The sequence below is a fragment of the Camelus dromedarius genome, chromosome 14 (genome assembly GCF_036321535.1).
Source record: "Camelus dromedarius isolate mCamDro1 chromosome 14, mCamDro1.pat, whole genome shotgun sequence".
In the NCBI taxonomy this organism is placed as follows: domain Eukaryota; kingdom Metazoa; phylum Chordata; class Mammalia; order Artiodactyla; family Camelidae; genus Camelus; species Camelus dromedarius.
Window position 1 is genome coordinate 29,834,332 of NC_087449.1, and position 17,896 is coordinate 29,852,227.

The 17,896-nt window shown below is 44.7% G+C and overlaps 1 protein-coding gene and 1 long non-coding RNA gene across 2 annotated transcripts in view; one reads left to right on the forward strand and one right to left on the reverse strand.

Annotated features, from left to right (window-relative positions):
* Nucleotides 1-7,752, reverse strand: part of C8A (complement C8 alpha chain) — a 57,834-nt gene extending 50,082 nt beyond the window's left edge. Inside the window, exon 1 of the mRNA XM_010984579.3 lies at nt 7,559-7,752. Coding sequence (XP_010982881.3) covers nt 7,559-7,635 — 77 coding nt within the window. The 5' untranslated portion in view covers nt 7,636-7,752. The remainder of the gene's footprint in view (nt 1-7,558) is intronic.
* LOC116156880 (uncharacterized) overlaps nt 1-17,634 on the forward strand; it is a 53,190-nt gene extending 35,556 nt beyond the window's left edge. The window contains exon 2 of the long non-coding RNA XR_004140781.2: nt 17,526-17,634. This is a non-coding gene — a long non-coding RNA (uncharacterized LOC116156880). The remainder of the gene's footprint in view (nt 1-17,525) is intronic.
* Nucleotides 17,635-17,896: the final 262 nt, after the last annotated feature.

The window sequence follows — 17,896 nt, forward strand, 5'->3', positions numbered from 1 at the left end:
TCCCATTCATTTACCTGGAAATTACATCATGAAACTGAGGTATTTAACATTTGACGTTGAAAGTGCTGAGTCTCCAGCGGCCTCCATGTTCCTCCATGTCACCAGATCCAGTGGCAGGTTTTCTGGCTTGGTCTTTACTGCCCTCTGTTAACCGTTGTTGCCTTCTGGGGATCTTTCCTCTCTTGCTTGGCCTTCTTCAGCCCCACACTTCCTTGCTCCCTTCCTACTTCTGTGGCCAGTTCTCTTTGTGTCTGAAAACTAGAATTCCTCAGGGTGCAACCTTGCCTTTCTGCTCTTCTCACTCGCCAGAGGGTGAGGTCCATTTCCTGGGCTTCACGTACCATCTGTGCTCAGGCCTCCTAGATTTAGATCTTTAACCTGGACCACTGCTCGGAAATCCTGTTTTGTGTTTATCCAACTGCCCCATTTATATCTCCATCAGGTGCCTCTCAGACATGGCAGATTTACTGGCTCCAAATCTAACTCTTTGTTTTCACCCATTTTTTTGAGTTGAAGTATTGTTGATTTACAATGTTGTATTACTTTCTGGTGTACAGCAACCTAAGTGTCCATCGACAGATGATTGGATAAAGCAGTTGTGATATGTATACAATGGAATACTACTAAGCCATAAAAAATAAAATAATGCCATTTGCAGCAACATGAGTGGACCTAGAGATTATCATACTAAGTGAAGTAAGTCAGGCAGAAAGACAAATACCATATGATATCACTTATATGTAGAATCTAAAAAATGACATAAATGAACCTATTTACAAAGCAGAAACAGACTCAGACATAGGAAACAAACTTACTGTTCCCAAAGGGGAAAAGGGGACAACAGATGAATTAGGGGTTTGGGATTTGCAGGTACAAGTTACTTTATTTTTTCTCCTTTTAACCAGCTCCTCTCTTAATTCTACCCACATCAGTAAGTAGAGCCACCAAAGCACACAGTTGCTCAAGCCAGATACCTGACAGTGATCCTGAATTCCTTCCCTCCCCTTGCCCCCATATCCAGTCCTGTGGGATGCTTTCATGATAGATCTCAAATATCTTCCCTCCTGCCTGTCTCTACTGCCTCCGTTCTCATTTAAGGGACCATTACCTCTCACCCAGATAATTGCCATGACCACCCACGGTCCAAGTCCTTACACTTCATTTTCGTCCAATCCCCTCTCTGCACAGACACCAGGATGATTTTTTAAAATTAGAAATCAGACAATACTCCCCCTTTATAAGACCCTCTAGTGATTTCTGTTTGTTTTATACTACACACAGATTAAAGTCAATTCTTCCATGGTGCCTGTGGTCCTCTGTGATCTGGCCTGTGCCCACCTTTCTGACATCCTCTCAGGCCACGATCTCCTGCTCCCATCCTGCAGATCCACGAACACGATGAGCCATTTCCCTCGGGAGGGTCTGAGCACATGCTGACCAATCCAGTCTCCTTGTTCTTTACATAGTTTCACATCTCAGCTTAAACCCACCCCCACAGAGAACCTCCCCCTGCAACTTGCCTGTCTTTAGATTGCTCTGATATCCTCTGTCAAAGGAACCTATTTGTTTCCTTCATAGTATTGTCACAATTTTTACTGAAATTTTGATTTACATGTTTATTGACTGATTCTGTCACTTCACTGTGTATGCCATGAGGGTGGGGACATTATCTGTTTTGTTCACCACCTAGCATACCTGGAATAGATATTGAATGAATGAACAAAAGGAACAAATGAATGAATGGATGAAAAAAACTACTATGTAAAATAGATAAACCACAAGGACATATTCTATAGCACAGGGAACTATATTCAATATCTTGTAATAGCCTGTAATGGGAAAGAATCTGAAAACAAACATGTATGTATATGTAAAAAAAAAAAAAAGTATCTGCTGTATTCTGGGAGCATATAGAATCCCACTAGAGCTTCCAGCTCTGGGCGGGTGCTGGGCTCCCCTGCAGTATGTGCACAGTGCTCTTGCCTCCACACCTCGTTCATCTGGCCATGCCTTCCCAGTTCAGTTAAGTCTCTTTTCCTCCAGATGGTTTTCCTGGCCCTACCTGCCCTATGCTAACGTAATTCCACATGTGGAGGGCCTCTCACCCTCTGCTTCCATCCCTAGACTGCAAGTTCTGCAAAGCCGGGATCACCGCGGTCCCCTAGTGCCAAGCACGGTACCTGGCATGCAGTGGGTACTCAGTAAAAACTTTTACATGAATGTATTATCTCATTTAATTTTGCATTATATAATTTAAATTTCACTAGACCCCTGTAGGGTAGGAATTCTTATACCTATTTTAGAGATAAGTAAAACAGATTCATAGGAAGGGAAAATAATGTGCTTAAGGTTTTATGAATAGTAAGTGGTAAAGCAAGCATTCAAACCAAGACTGGTTTTGTTTTGTTTTGTTTTTAATTTTTTTTAGGGGGAGGGAGGAGATGATTAGGTTTCTTTGTTTATTTTTAGAGGAGGTACTGGGGATTGAACCCTGGACCTCATGCATGCTAAGCATGTGCTCTACCACTGAGCTGTATCCTCCCCACAAACCAACTGTTTTAACTCCAAAATCTATGCATTTTTTAAAGCATCCAAGGTATACTGTGGAGGATTTCAGATAAAAGGGAAAGAGTAATGAAAGTCGTGTTAGAAAAGCTTATGTGCCAGATTCTGTGCTCAGTGCTTTATATTAACTCTCTTAACTCCTGACAAACACTCTAGGAAGTGTGTGTTATCTCTAGTCAGTAGATGAGAAAATTAAGCCTTGGAGAATTTAGGTAACTTACCCAAGTTCCACAGCCACTAAGTGGTGAAGCCAGGACTTAAACCCAGGTTGATCTGACTTCAAAGCCCACACCTAGTGCCACTTAAAGCATAGCTAAAGATTAGCTACCCTGAACAGAAGTGTCCATAGTCACAAGACTCAGTCACAGCCACTACTCCAATTGCTTCTATTAGCGAAAATTTCATGTAGCCTGGATTTATATTGACTTCCAGTCATCTGGACAACTATTGAAAATACTCACATGGCCCTTTTGTGTTTACTTTGGTAAACACATTCTGATGCCCATGAAAACAATGAAATAAGAAAGAGGTTCGTGATGTAAATTTCATTAGGATCTGCTGCCTGTATGGCGCGTTTAAAGAAACAAACAGAGCCTTGTGGTTATCCTCTGTGTTTGAGCTCTTCACTCCTGTTTCTTTAATCCCCCTGAAGAATTTTGTTCATCGTTTCTCAGTGGAAATGTTGGGTTGGAAATGTTATTAAAAAAAGCCGTTAGGTATCCTAATTCCAAATTAAGTATTTGTTTTGCTTATCAACATGGTTGCTGAGTTTTGAGATTTTTTTTTCTGAGGAGGGAGGGTAGCAGTAATAGCACTGATCTGGAAATCAGAAGGCCTGACTGTGCGGCTCGGCAGCCAGGCAACTTACATATGAGATTGCTTTGTTTCCTCTCTGGCCCTCAACTGGGGCGGATCATAATTACAACAATCTTACAGGAACATAATGAGGATTATGGTCAGTTGGTCAAATTGGTAAATATTTGTAAAATGCCTAGAGGAGTGGTCTGGTTGTTACTTAATACTCCCCTTCTCTTTCTGGTACCCGGTTTCCTTATCTGTAACATGAGTGGATTAAGTCAGATGTTGTCAAAGTCCTTCCTAATTCTACAGACCTATGAAATAAAAGTAGTGAAGGTAGCAAACAGGGATTTTTTTAAAAGTCAGTGTAAGTCCATCAAACTGTTTAAGGGGAATCATGAACATGATGAGAAGTGAAAGATACAAAAATAAGTGCCAAGTGAAACTTTTGAAGCTGAAAAATGATAATAATCAAAATGAAAGATTCATTGGATGGGCTGAAAAACATTAAATACTGCAGAAGAAAAGATTAGTAAACTTGAAGATATAGTGATAGAAATGAAAAAGAGAAAAAATACTGCCAAAAACAATTTAAAAAAGAACAGAGCCTCGGTGACCTATGGGATAATATCAAATGAGTCTCATATATCTGCACTTGGACTATGAGAAGGAGAGAAGGAGAGGATAGAGTGTGGGACAGAAAACATACTTGAATTAATAATGGAAAAAAATTTTCCCCAAATTTGATGAGAACTATAAACCCACAAAACCACACCAAAGGCACATCATAATCAAACTTCTGGAAATCAATGATAAAATATTAAAGGCGATCAGTTCTTTTTGAAATACAACACACAAGGAGTAGCAAAGCAGATGTCTCCTCAGAGGTCATGCAAGTCGAAGACAATGGAATGACATCTTCAAAGTGATGAGGGAAGAAAAGTAGAAAGTCTTCACTTAGAATTTTATATTCATCAAAGATATCCTTCAAAATAAAGTTCTTAACCTAACAAAGGTGGTTAACTCCCTCACTAAACCTCATTCTGCACTACAAGAAAGGTCAAAAGAAGTTATTCAAGCAGAATAAAAATGGTATCAGAAGTGGTATGATATTACTTGAGAGGAGGCTGTGAGACGTTAATGATGAGTGATGTAAATCTTAGAGTAACAACCAAAATGATTAAACAAAGTAGAATTGCTAATAAATCATTTGGAATTTTAAAAAATAAGAAATCCAAAAGATGACCAAAAGGGGAAAAACAGGAACAAAGAACAGATGGGACAAGTAGAAAGCAAGTAGAGTGATGGTAGACCCAAACCCCTGCAGGCCAGTGACCACACCTGATACAAATGGTGTGAATAGTGTGATTAAAAGATAGAGATTGTTAGACTGGATAGTAAAGTAAGACTCATCTGTATGCTGTCTACAGGGGGCGTACTTTGAAATATAAAGAGTCAGATAAGTTAAAATTTAAAAGTGGGGGAAAAAAACTCACCATGAAAGCCTTTCATAATGATAAAGGGGCAGGTCATCAACGAATCTATATGCGGATAAATAGCTTAAAACAGAGCTTCAAAATACATGAAGCAAAAACTGATAGAACTGAAAAGAGAAACAGACAAATTGACAAATAGAGTTGGTGATTGCAACACCCCTCCCTCAACAACTGATAGAACAAGTAGATGAAACCTCGTGCAACATTAACGACCAGCTGGACTTCGTGACTTAGAACTACACCCACCCACAGAGTACACACTGTGAAGTGCACGTGAAATATTCACTAAGACAGATCATATTCACTGCCATAAAACAAATCTCAATAAATTAAAAGGGTGGGGAAAATCTTTGACTTTTTATAGCAGCACACACACTAAAAAGTATTATTTGTATATGTGAGTGGAAAGTATTGCCAGCCATATCAGTAAACAAGGGACACTGTGGCCATCAAGTCATCAGCTGCTACCGTCACCCCCCTGACAGTGAGTGGAGGGAACTCAGGATGCAGACAAGCAGGCAGCCACTCCCTGCAGCCACCCCCAGTGGTGCCCCTGAGGGAACTCGGGATGTGGAAGAAGAGGATACTTGCCCTAGATAGCTAGGTGCACATCAAAGGAGTGATTTCAATGAGACCAAACCCTTGCACCTTCCCATACACAGAAAAGCTCTAAATTCCTTAACTTGACATATCTGGTTTTCTTTAATTAACAGTAATAGTTTGATGTTCCAGCTACCTAATCTTTGTTGCAAAAGCTCAGATATCCTGGCTTATACCTTGCCACTTTGGAACAGCTTCTTAGAGTGATCTGAGATGCTGTGTCCCAGGCTTGAGCCCTAATAAAATCCACCGAATAAAACATAACCCTCAACTTTTAGGTTGTGCATTTTATTTCAGTCGACATATTATATACATAATAGATTCACTGATTTTTGAGGCTGAATATTATAACTTACTTTCATCAACAGTGTTTTAAAATATTTTTCTAAACCCCATTTTTTTCTATTAAGACTTTACAATAATGGTGTAATATGATATATATAAATATAATGGAAAACATGAGCTTATAAAAATAAATGTATACCATTAACAATGTAAGTGTATTTCACCTGTTTTCAGTGTTAGAGTTTAATAGATTTTATTCTGTAAAAAGGAGTACCATTGTTAAATTTTTTAGAAGTTTGAAATCTCAGACTGGTCCAAAAGATCAATGCTAATTGGCACATTACAAATTTATTCTAATTTTTGCCAACCAGCAGAGAGAAGAGGAATTCTAAAAAATGGTAACAACAACCATACACCACCACTGGCCACAGCTGTCATTAAATACTTACTAGTACCAGGCATTGTTCTAAATACTTCATATGCATTTAATTCTTCTTCTTATCTGCCTCCCATTTTACAGCTCAGAAAACTTAAGTAACTTACCTAAGATCACACACAAATAGTAAATGCCAGTGCCAAAATTTGGACCCAGTAGAGTTATTTCACCATGTAGTTGTGCATTTGCAAAGCCAGGGTCAGACACATTGGCATTAGACACAACCACCTCGTGATCTCCCCCTTCAGCACTTTGAAACGTATTTAATTGGTTCCCTTTTGCCTCGACTTCAAATTTGCCTCTTCACTGGTCTGTCTGATTTGATAAGTTCATCAAACATCAAGACTCTTTGTTCCTTTTCAAAAAGGATCACAGTGATAAGCTTTTGTAATTAAGAGTATCTCGGCAGAGATTTCCTTTGCTCAGTTCTCTTGCCTTTATCTTCTAATTATTAGAGATGAATTTTCTGATTTTTCAAAATTGTATTTGCTTTAAATACAAGCTGCAAATTAGCTGCTTATAAAAATGCCTTTCCCCCTTCTGAACTGTTACTTAAAGAAAATCTCTCTGGCTCTAGCATTTAAAAGCAGTAATGATTCAAAACTGAATCATTCAACAAGAATTTGGGTAAAATGACTCTACTTAAAATCTTCAATGTTTGGGGGCAGGGACTCTTCAGTACTATCCCAAAGACAAAATAAGGGGCTGTTTAAGCACCACAAAGTACTTGATGTTAAGATTTTTTTTCTTTTATGTAAAATCAGTTTGGGATATTCAAGGAAATTGAATGGGTGAGACACCATGTACGTGTGAAAACATCACTTCCACTCATTACTCTGTAGCGAAAGATCATCTCCTTTCTAGAATGAAATGACCCAGCATCTCTACAGTCTCCTGCCTTTCCCAAGGTGATTTTTTAATATATACATTATCTAATTTTATCCTCCCCAAAACACTGTGAGATGGGTATTCTTAACAATTCACAAATGGATTAAGTAGAATTGTCCAGTATCATTCAAGAAAACTATTATCTATGAAGTTGAGTATACTCCGGGATCTTATTACACATTCATGAACTCTTACAGAAGAAGCGTTATTATTCTCATTTTACAGACCAGCACACTGAAGCTCGAAGAGATTAGGTGACTTGCTCCAGGTGACCCAGGTCCTAAGTAGTAGAGCTGTGATTTGCACACAGGCCCATCTGACTCCAAGGGAATGTGCTTCCACTGGCCTGAACTCCTTCACTGGATTACTAATAACGTGAAAAGAGGTCACGTTTGATCCTGAAATAGCCTGCTGCAAACACGAGCAGGTCTCGGTTCCCCACCACGCAATCCCTAAGCGCAGATTCTGCAGAGACTTTTGGTCAGCTCACCGGTTCACCTTCTCCTGTATGGTTACTCCAGGCTGACAAGTCACCAGAGCCAAGACGAAGAAAGCAACAGCAAACATCTCATCCAGATGCCACCACCCTGTGTTACCTGGAAGGAATAAACCGCTCAGGAAAGTGGAGTGAGAGACTGGGACCTGTAAGAGCTATCTAACGTCTGAAGCTAACAGGACGCACTTGAGTCTCCTTCTCTGGTTAATTACTTACTGGAGTATTGATTAGCCAAACACCCTAAAACCCCAGACACCAAAGGCCACTGCCCTTCAGACCTTTTGGGAAACAATACCCATGTGATCGAGGAAAGAAGGATATTTAACCAATTTCACTTAAGCAAAAGGATCTTACCTTCAGGATGAGGGAAAAGCAAAACCATGATAGACTTCCATAATTCATGATCTCTCTTGAGTAACTCTTGGAACTTCTGAGGTCAGATCGATCTGTTTTGCAGGATTGAAACAAGGCTATACTGGCATATCAGCGCAGCCGCAACAGCCAGCAAAATACAGGGTATGCTAACACTTAACGTGGGGAAGTTCTACAATGTTTTGCCGAACATCTGGAGCCTGAGAGATGTGGGTAATTGAATGGACTTTTCCATTTCTTGTCCAGATGTTGGGTATCATTACCATCTAGCACATTTGTGTCCTCAGGAAACCAGATGCCTTAAATGGACACCTCCAGGAGCGTTCTCTAGCAGTGTGATGACAGGCACATGTGGACTGGTGGTGCCATCCCGACACATTCTCATGCTCTTCCAGGCAGAGTATCATAGATTCATTAAATAGAGATAGATGGTAATTAAACATGTGGCAGGCATCTCCTGTGTCTTATTTTACTGAACCCCCACAGCAAGTCTACGAGATGGAAATGATTCGTTTCATTTTGCAGCTGAAGAAATTAAGATTCAGAGAAGTTAATTGACTTCCCCAAGAATGTAATGCTGTCTTTTTATGTTTACTTTTTTCTTTTTTTTTAATTGAAATATAGTCAGTTTACAATGTTGTATCAATTTCTGGTGTACAGCATAATGTTTTAGTCAGACATGTACATACATATATTCCTTTTCATGTTCTTTTTCATTATAGGTTCCTACAAGATACTGAATATAGTTCCCTGTGACAGGGAACAGTAGAAACTTGCTGTTTATCTATTTTACGTATAGTAGTCAGTCTCTGCCTTGATGTCTTTGACAATAGGCAGATTCTCTCATTAGCAGGATCGGCTGGTAGTATCATTATTAATCTCAAATAGCTTATGAAAAATATGTAATGAATAACTTTATGCATCAGCAAAAGTTACCTAATTTACATGTGGAGATTTAAGTAAGGCACCCAGTTGTTCCTGGCTCCATTTCTTCAGAGATTTAGGTGCAGTTTGACAGACGTGAACACCAACTTCAGGTCTTAGGAAGCCCCTCCGGCCCCTGATCTCTGTGTCTCTCTTCCTTCTGCCTCTCCTTGTTTTGACTCCCGGGGCCTCTCAGCTGCAGGTTCACCCTCCTTCCGATCCATTTGGAAAACTCTGTTCTTCCTTTTTCCACAAGGCATCCAGTGATGACTGGCACCTGGTCATGCTTTTACTGAAGATGTGCGTTGATGGGGGGTTCCATCTGGACACCACTGAAGAAACCCAGGGTGGCACATTCAGAACCCACTTCTTTCCACCAGCTCCCTAGCCATCTCCCACCTTGTCCCATCCCAAGTCCAAGTTCCTGACACAGGTCCACTGATCCCCCGGGGAGGGTGGCTTAGGTTTTCCTTCACTTCTCCAGCTTTTCTCATGTGGAGCAGACCTCCCTCTACAACAAGGGTCTCAACTTGGGGTGATTTTGCCCCTCGGGGGACATTGGGCAACGTCCAGAGGTATTTATGTTTGTCACAACTTTCGGGGTTGTGCTGGTGGTGTCTAACAGGTGCTAAACATCCTACAGTGCACAGGGCAGCCCCCTACCCACCACCAACAGAGAATTATCAAGCCCAAAATGTGAGTAGTGCCAAGGCTGGGAAACAGCACAAAAAATCTGGACTCCTCCCATGACCCCTCGAATTCTGGTGCATTATTTGTCGTCCTCTTTTTACATATAGGCAACATTGCCTTCCTCCTTAGACCAGCTCCTTCCTGAGATTTCCCTGGTGCCCTTGCTCCTCACCCAAGGCTTCAGTGGCATTCAGGGCTCCACCCTTCATCTCACTGTCCTCACCCCCCAACATGGTCACAAATTTGATCCTTTTTCTTCTGAATATTTTCCCTCCAAGCTTCTCTCTTCATTCTCACCCTTTGATCCATTTCAGGCTCTCGGCTCTTTCTGAAACTCTCCTGGAAGACTCCGATGGAGTCTCTGTTTCTCCTCACTCCAGACCTCCCTGTCCGTTTCTGCTAGATTCATCTTCGGGAAAGCTGGCTTGGAAAACATCACTCTCCTCCTGCTCAGAAGCCTTCCTCGGCTCGTCCATTTTCTCTAAGATTGGAAGTCCAAATTCCCCCAGAAATGGGTCCCAACCCATCTTTGCAGCCTTATCAGCCTCTAATGATCCTCCACCTGATCGTCTAGGTTCCCCTCACCTTCCTTGCTGCTGTGATCCCTCCCAGGCTGAACCCAAACCCTTCTGCCAAGAGCCTTCTCAAATAGCAGGTCCACCATGGAGCCTCGGCTGATGCCCCAGCCTTGTTGTCTTTGAACCGTATAAACATATTACCAGCACTTTTCATTTCTGCCTTGTATCATGTTCTTCTGATGGCGTTGGGTATTTCCCAAGAATGAAGCTGTCTTGAGGGTCAGTTCTGTGTCTGATTCTTCTGCATTACCACCCATATCACTTAACACTGAGTCTTTACTAAGAAATATTGGTTGATGGAGTGAATGGGCAAAGGGCTAAAACTAGTTTGCTACTTCATCATACTTTCTGGTGTGTTTTCGCATTTTATCCTCAAAATCATCTTGTGAGATAAATATCGTTATTCTGAAGAGAGTCCCAAGGTCAGTGAGTAAAGAGCAAAACGGAAGGAAGTATAGAGTAGCAGGCCCTGTGTCTGCCACTTTTCATGGTTTTAAAAAAAATCTTCTTAATGGGTTTAATCTTCACCATGATCTTGCAAGGCTAACAATAATAGTGCGGTTTTGAAGATGAGGCTATTGTGTTTCAGAGAAGTTAAGTAATTTGCCTGCAGGTGCACTACTGGTGAGTCTCAGGCTCACGGACTTACGTTCTGTCCAACTGTAAAACCTGAGGTCATTCTTGATCTGGTCACATAGCTCCTAAGCACCATGTGGGGACTGAGGCCAGGGTCTTCTAGCTCCCAGCCCACTTCTCTGTTGATTATGCCTCAGTTCAGAGGATGGGTATCATTTCCAAGGGACACAGAAAGCAAAATAAAGTGAATGGAGAAATAATCACTGGATAGACTCAGGAGAGAAGCTAAGTCAGGTGGGATCATTTCCTGCCTCTATGACTGAGTGTGTGAGTGTGAGTGCCTGTGTGTGTGTGTGTGTTGCCCTGGGGGACTGGGAACTCATCTGTGTTTAGCCAAAATGTTCTAGGATGAATGGAAAATGCTCCCAAATCGTTAGATGTGCATATGTGGATTTCACCTTAATCGTAGCATTCTGTTATCAAACGTAGTTCTAAAATACCATGCAGAATAGACAGCAAGAGGGCAGTTCATTTTGGAAATGCGTTGCTTGTCTCGCGGAGGCACTTTCCACGTCTGAATCAGCCTGTGAGTTGTGGCCTCAGAGTGGAGCCAGTGCTGCGTCAGCCCTGACTGCCACCCCAGGGTGACAGCCAGGCCTGTGCTCTCAGAGGAGCTCTGGAAGCTGGAGGCCACACTCCCCTGAGCTGGGCCTGCAGGGTGCTCGACGCAGACAGACCAAAGTTCTGCACGTCTCATGCAGATGGAGGCCACTTGTGAGACTGGAAAGAGCACAGCTGCAGGTCCGAAAACATCCCTAATCAGTCGTTGTGTCCTGGCCTCATTTTCTTCGCCCGTAACATGGATAAAGTAATAGCTGTCAGGAGAGGGTTGAAGAACAGGAGAGGTAACAAGGGACTCTGTCCTCAATGGGAACTCTGAACAGCAGTTGCTCATTTAAACAGTCCTTCCCCTTCTCTCTGCTCCTCCTTCCTGGTACTGGTTTGTCTCTTTCATAAGCATGGGAGCTTTCATTTAAGTACCAGTGAAGCGGGAAAGGGGAAGAAAGGCAGGGCCTGGCAAAGAGAATGGTGGGGCAAGATGGAACGTGGGGGGTTCACATCCAGGTGCCCTGGGCTGATTCTGAGGCCTTCCGGGGGAGGCTGCTACCAGCAGAAGCTGATAGAATGATTTCAGCCATAGGACCCAGGTGGCAAAGTGGTAGAGGGCCCACTTCCCCATTTCTGCCCAGATTCCAGGGCCATTCCAGCATCTCAAGGGTTGAAAACTTAGGGAATATCTCAAAGTAGTAACTTCAGCTTAGACCTGGCCAGTCTCGTGACGGCCAAAAGCAAAGAAAGATGAAAAGCGAATGAAGCTTCTCCAAGCAGCTTACTGGGTGGCAGGCCATGCAGATGGCAGAGCAGACAGTTTGGTGAGTTTGCTTGTGGTGTCTCTCCAGGTGTGTGTGTGTGTGTGAGGGCTGGATGATGACGTTCTACTCCGTCACTGAGGAAACCTGCAAAATATTGTAGACTTAAATAAAAACGCACAGCCTAAAAGTTAAGAGTTGTTTTATTCGGTGGAATTTCTGAGGACTCGAGCCCGGAAGGCAGCCTCTCAGATCTCTGTCAGAGACTGTTCCAAAGTGGCAGGGGAAGAGCCAGGACATATAGGAATTTTTGCAACAAAGACCAGGTAGTCAGAACGTTAAAAGGTTACTGTTAACCAAAGAAAGCCAGGTATCTCAAGTTAAGGAATTTAGCACTTTTCTATGTATAGGAAGGTGCAAAAGTCCAGGCTCATTGAAACCACTCCATTGATGTGCACCTAGCCGTCTAGGGTCAGTTTCCTGTTCTTTCCCATCCTGAGTCCCCTCTGCTCACTGTTAGGGGTGGCGGTAGCAGCTGATGACTTGATGGCCACAGCATCCTTTGTTTACTGTTACGGCTGGCAACATTTTCAATCACAATATTCAACACAACACCAGGCACACAGTCTGCAGACAGTGAGGAACAGGCCACATCCACGGCCGTGCCTTCCCCACCCTCCCTTCCCAGCCCTTTGTGAAATGGCGTGTCTTTGATACTTGCTTTTCCTCCTGATGGCTTCATCCGTCCCCACTCCGGCTGTGGCCAGCAGGTATCAGTGGTGGGGTTTTGGCTGCAAATGAAGTGGGGCTGGTTTGAGAAGCTGGTCTCAATTAGAGGCTAAACTGGGGTGGGCTCGTGCATGCCTGCTGCTCCCACTTCTCAGTGAAGCGCTGCATTTGCATTTAAGGGGTGGGAGGGGACTGAGTCAGTGTCTGGCTCATTGGCTAGAAATTAAAGACCTTTCCACCAAGAAGGCATGGAGCACTGTAAGCAGCTTTGGCCAAATCTGGGTGGTCCTTTGGGAAATTCCTGTTGGACTCTGGCTGCAACAAAAACCAGAGTCCATTTTACACCTAAGTGAATTTTTCAGGCGTCATCAGTTGACCAGTTGTCTCCTTCTCTGTGATACTTTCGCTCCTGGTGTGATGGGTGGCACCCCTGTCCCCTGTTCCCACAGAACCCTGGCTACATCCCCTCTCCGAAAGACCACCAACTTGTGTGATTCTGTACTCTTGGAAGGGCAGGCCATGCTGGCCCAAAGTCTCTGCGCACCACATGTGTGAAAGTCAGCTAGTGGGACTAGCTTTCCCCAGGTAGGCCGACTTCATATGCCCCACCAGCAAGCAGTGAGGGACCTCAGTGTGCTGTGCGCGTGGATATTAAAACCAGTGCTCAAGCCCAGTAGAAGTAGGTCGGCTTCTGTATGATCGCCGTGTGCAGGCGATTCCAGACAATGTCCGTGGTGAAATCTCCTTTCCCACAACAGTCCGTCCTCTGGTCCCTGCCAGCACTACACTGGGGAATCCCATTCCTTTCTCGCCCCCTGCCCAGTACACTGGGAACTTCTTGAGGGTAGGGGCCATGTTGACATCACCCTTGTATCCCCAGTGCTGGTGCACAGTAGGTGCTCTGCTGTGTTTTATGCAGTACAGCAGGAAAAGTGCAGCTTTCAAGCCCAACATCCCTAGATAGACATCCCAGCACCGCATGAACCAACTGTGCAGCTTTGGACAAGCTGTTTCTCCACGGTGCCTTCACTGCCCCTCCTGAATAATGAATTTGATGGCATACACATACACACCTACACATGCAGTTTCTCCTACACACAGATACCTACACACAGTACCTCCTACATACACGCACCTAGACACACAGTACCTCCCCCCCCCACACCTACACACGCAGTGCCTCCTACACACACACAGTATGTCCTACACACACACACCTACACACACAGTACCTCATAGATATCTGTTACAATGACCTACATTAACAGGCATTTCCAGGCAAAATTATGATGAGTCCTGTTTTTCTTTGCAGTCCTCTCATTTCCTATCTGTCTGTCACGGAGCTCTCTGCTCTGGAAACACCCTCCCATGACCCCTCAGGTAGGGGCTCGCACTCAGCCATGGTCACGTGCCATCTGAGGAGGCAGTAATGGAGTGGGGGGGGGGTCACTGAGCAGCTGCTGCCGTCGCCCCACGTGTGTGCCATTTCTCTGGATAGTAGGCATCTTTATATTATCAGGCCGTAGGTATTTACTGCTTAAACAAGGCTTCCTAAGGGTAGGAGAGCCTGTAAGCCTCAAACCAGGAGTGACCCAGGGATGGATCAGTCAGACCATAAGCTCTGGGGGGCTGTCCCAGCGTATGTTGTTCAGCATTGTACCACAAAGTGGCTGCGTGTCGTAAGCAATCAGTCATTAAATTCATTCTCTCAAGGGTTGGGGCCAGGTACTCGGGGGCTGGGGGGCACTGAATACTCAGGGGGAAGAGAACACAGCCCCTGCCGTCACAGTGCCGGGTCCCAGGCTGAGTCGGGACCTGCAGGGGCCAAGCTGGGAGCATCACTACGGCCGCTTGGATGTGATTTGGGCTTTCTTGTGGAGGCAGTGGGGGTGGGAGGGGATAAGTTTCTTTAGAAGGAGGGGAAGAAAGGGCCTTCCAGAGGGAGGAAGAGGCATGAGCAAAACTGACGAGGCGAAGGGTCAGAGACAGTCTGGGATCCACAGCTACCTGGTGGGACCAGCAGAAGCACCAGCAGAGGGTTTTGATGTTTTTGTTTTTTGCTTTTTTGCCAAGACTAATATTTAGATTTCACCCCCCAAGGAGCTACTGAATAAAACAAAGTGGCAGAGCCTCCTGTCAGACGGGTCCTTTGTACTCTGGGGACACAGAAGGACGGACTGGAGAGGGCTGAGACTGAGGCAGAGAAACCAGCTGAGACACTGACCCCCAGGGCTGGCACTGCACGCACCTGACACACAAGAGGAAGTGCCTGGGAGCGAGAGGGGACAGTGGGAACTCAGCTGCTCAGGAGTCAGGTCTCGGGGTGCCCACGCAGACCTCTGCAGGGTGGCCTTGCATGACCTTGGAACAGTCACCTCAACGCCCACACGTGAGGGCTGGCTCCCATCCACTGCCTCCTCTGGGCTGAAATGTTAGGCTTCTGTGATGCTAATCTGAGATCGTCCCCACAGAACTACAGGACTAGGAAACAAATACATATCTGTTTCTAAACCCTTCAAGTCTCCCTTAGTGCGTTTATTCAGGACCTGTCTTCCCATGAGACACTCGGGGCTGTCAGTCTGTAATTAGACTTTCTCCGCGCTCATCAAGCCAGGCCGTGCGGCTCGGCAGCCGGAGCCGGCTTAGCCTACTGTAAGCAAATTTGGTCAGTCCCCTTCCCGCCAGCCTCGGTTCCACTCGAGCGGATTTCGGCAGCTCCTGGGTGAATGTTAATGCCTCCTATGTACACAGTTGCAAGAAAATAATCGCATCACCTCCCTTCCCTGAGAATACCCTGGGGTTCGCTTCTCAAGCATATCTGTGACAGAGCATGTTTGGGGGGGATGGATTACAGAGACAGTGCAGAGGAACTCGAGAGCGCCTAAGGCAGGAGATGGGGCGCCTGGGTTTCAAGACAGGCTCAGCCCCTGATTTGCTGTGTAACCTTGCAAAAGTTACTGCAGCTCCCTGAGCCTCAGGTATCTCGACTAGAAACTGAGGCTGAGAACACCTGCCTCACAGGCCTGCTGGGAAGGGTGATTGAGGTCATGTGCATGAGAGCCTTTGGTAAAGCTTCGTGGGACGGGCCAGCATCAAGGGTCATAGGCTCAGCTTTCCCCAGGGACTCAGGGCAGATCTAGAGCCCGCGGGTGAATTAGCTTCAAAATTTGCATCAGCATCAGAGTCCTAGGAAACGGTTGGGTGGGGTGGGGGGGATGGGGGTGGATAGACATGATGCCCCGTGAACTGCCCTCTGAATTGAAAGTGCCCTGAAATTGGAGGCATGTTTTCCCTCCACGAGAAGAAGAATGCTAATGTTTATTGGATACTTGTGCTCTTCTTAGAATCTTCCCAGTAGCTTTAGATGAGAATTCTTAGACCCAGTCCACAGATGAGGGAACTGAGACCAGAGGAGGAGATGGGAGGGAGAGAAGATTTGAGGCCAGGTCAGTCTGACTTTACAGTCTAGCTCTGCTCCCCACCTTTGGAATTGTGAGCAGATGAAAGTCAGATTTAGATGAGGGACAGAGACATCACAGTTTATGGGGAAAAAAAGGATATATTTGGTAGAGCACTACTTGTCTTTTTCCAGGGCATCAGGGAGGATGAATCCATGTCATAAACTGTGAGCGCCATGAGGGCGGGGGCTGCGTTCACTGTGATGTCTCCAGCACCCAGAGCACTGCCCTGGACAGAGCAGGCACTCAATAAATATTTGTCAAATGAAGGAAAGGATCCTGTGAGGCTCATAGTCATCCCCTTAGCTTTTCTGGCTGATCACAAATAGTAAGGAAGAGACAGTCCTTCACACACATTGTCCAAGGAATTTACACACCTTTGTTGTACCGATTGTTTAACTTCCCATTGCTGTATAACAAACCACCCCAAAGCTCAGTGGCTGGAAACAACGTTGATTTCTTACTTCTTAGGATTCTGCGAAGGTCACTCATGGGGCTGCATTTAACTGAGAGCATAGCTGGGGCTGGAAGGTGCATACTGGCCTCTCTGCCTTCTGGATTTTTCTCTACGAGTCCTCCCATCATACAGTAGTCCAGCCTAGGCTTCTTTCCAGCAGAGCAGCTGACTCCCAAGAGAGATTGCTTCTGCTTCTGCTGCTTCCATACTTGCTAACGTCCCACTGGCAAAGCAGGTCACGTGGCCCAGCCCAGGATTGTTGTGGGAGGCACCACTCCAAGGGGTGACTATCAGGACGTGTGGTTCATTGAAGCCCGTTGGTCCCATCAGTCATAAAGAACAGCACATAATAATGAATTTATATGTGAAAAGCAGTCAGAAATGTGCCTGGCACTTAGTTTACACTACTTCGGTATTAGTGATAGCTAATTATTATTAATGGCTAATGATTGCATGTTACTGTAAGTAAGTTAATCACTGCAATTGCCTTTGTTTTAATAACACCCCCATACCAGGGACACGCTGACGTATCCTTCGAAGTCTGAGCACATTAACCCTCTGTATTACTGAAACCACACACCTGTCTTTGAGTAGCTGCATCGGCAGCAAAACAGGAAGTTGAATCCTTCTTTCACCTCATCCCCTACGCATTTCTGTTTACATGGTATCCCTAAGCCTGGGCATGATTTTTCCCTACTCCTTAAAGTGATGTGGGAACCTGTAGGCCGATAACTCATCTCTGTAAGAATCCATTCACTTGACAAGCATTTTTCTAAGGCCATCATGGTGTCTCTTTCCCTTTTTCAGAGGTTCATTTGGAGATGGACAGGGAGCCCAGCTCTGGTAGATGAGATGTGAAGAGAACTATGTGAAGGAACTTCTAAGGATGACTGTCCACTCTGATGAAGAGAAAAGGTATGCAAGGAGAATCCTTGTTTCCCGTGCTGCTTTTGTACATAGTTGTATGAGGACATGATAACTGGAGGTGCCTTGTATGCCTCTGTTATCACCAGGGGAAGACGATGCTCCAGGTAGTCCTCTAGTCTGAGGAAAAAGACATGTGAAACAGAACAACTCAGCAAGCCTGCAGACCTTCAGCTTGAAGTAGAGTTTCTCAGTCAGGTCTAGACTCAATATGACTGCCACAGCCTGAAGCAGAGCAGCTTGGCTGACCATAG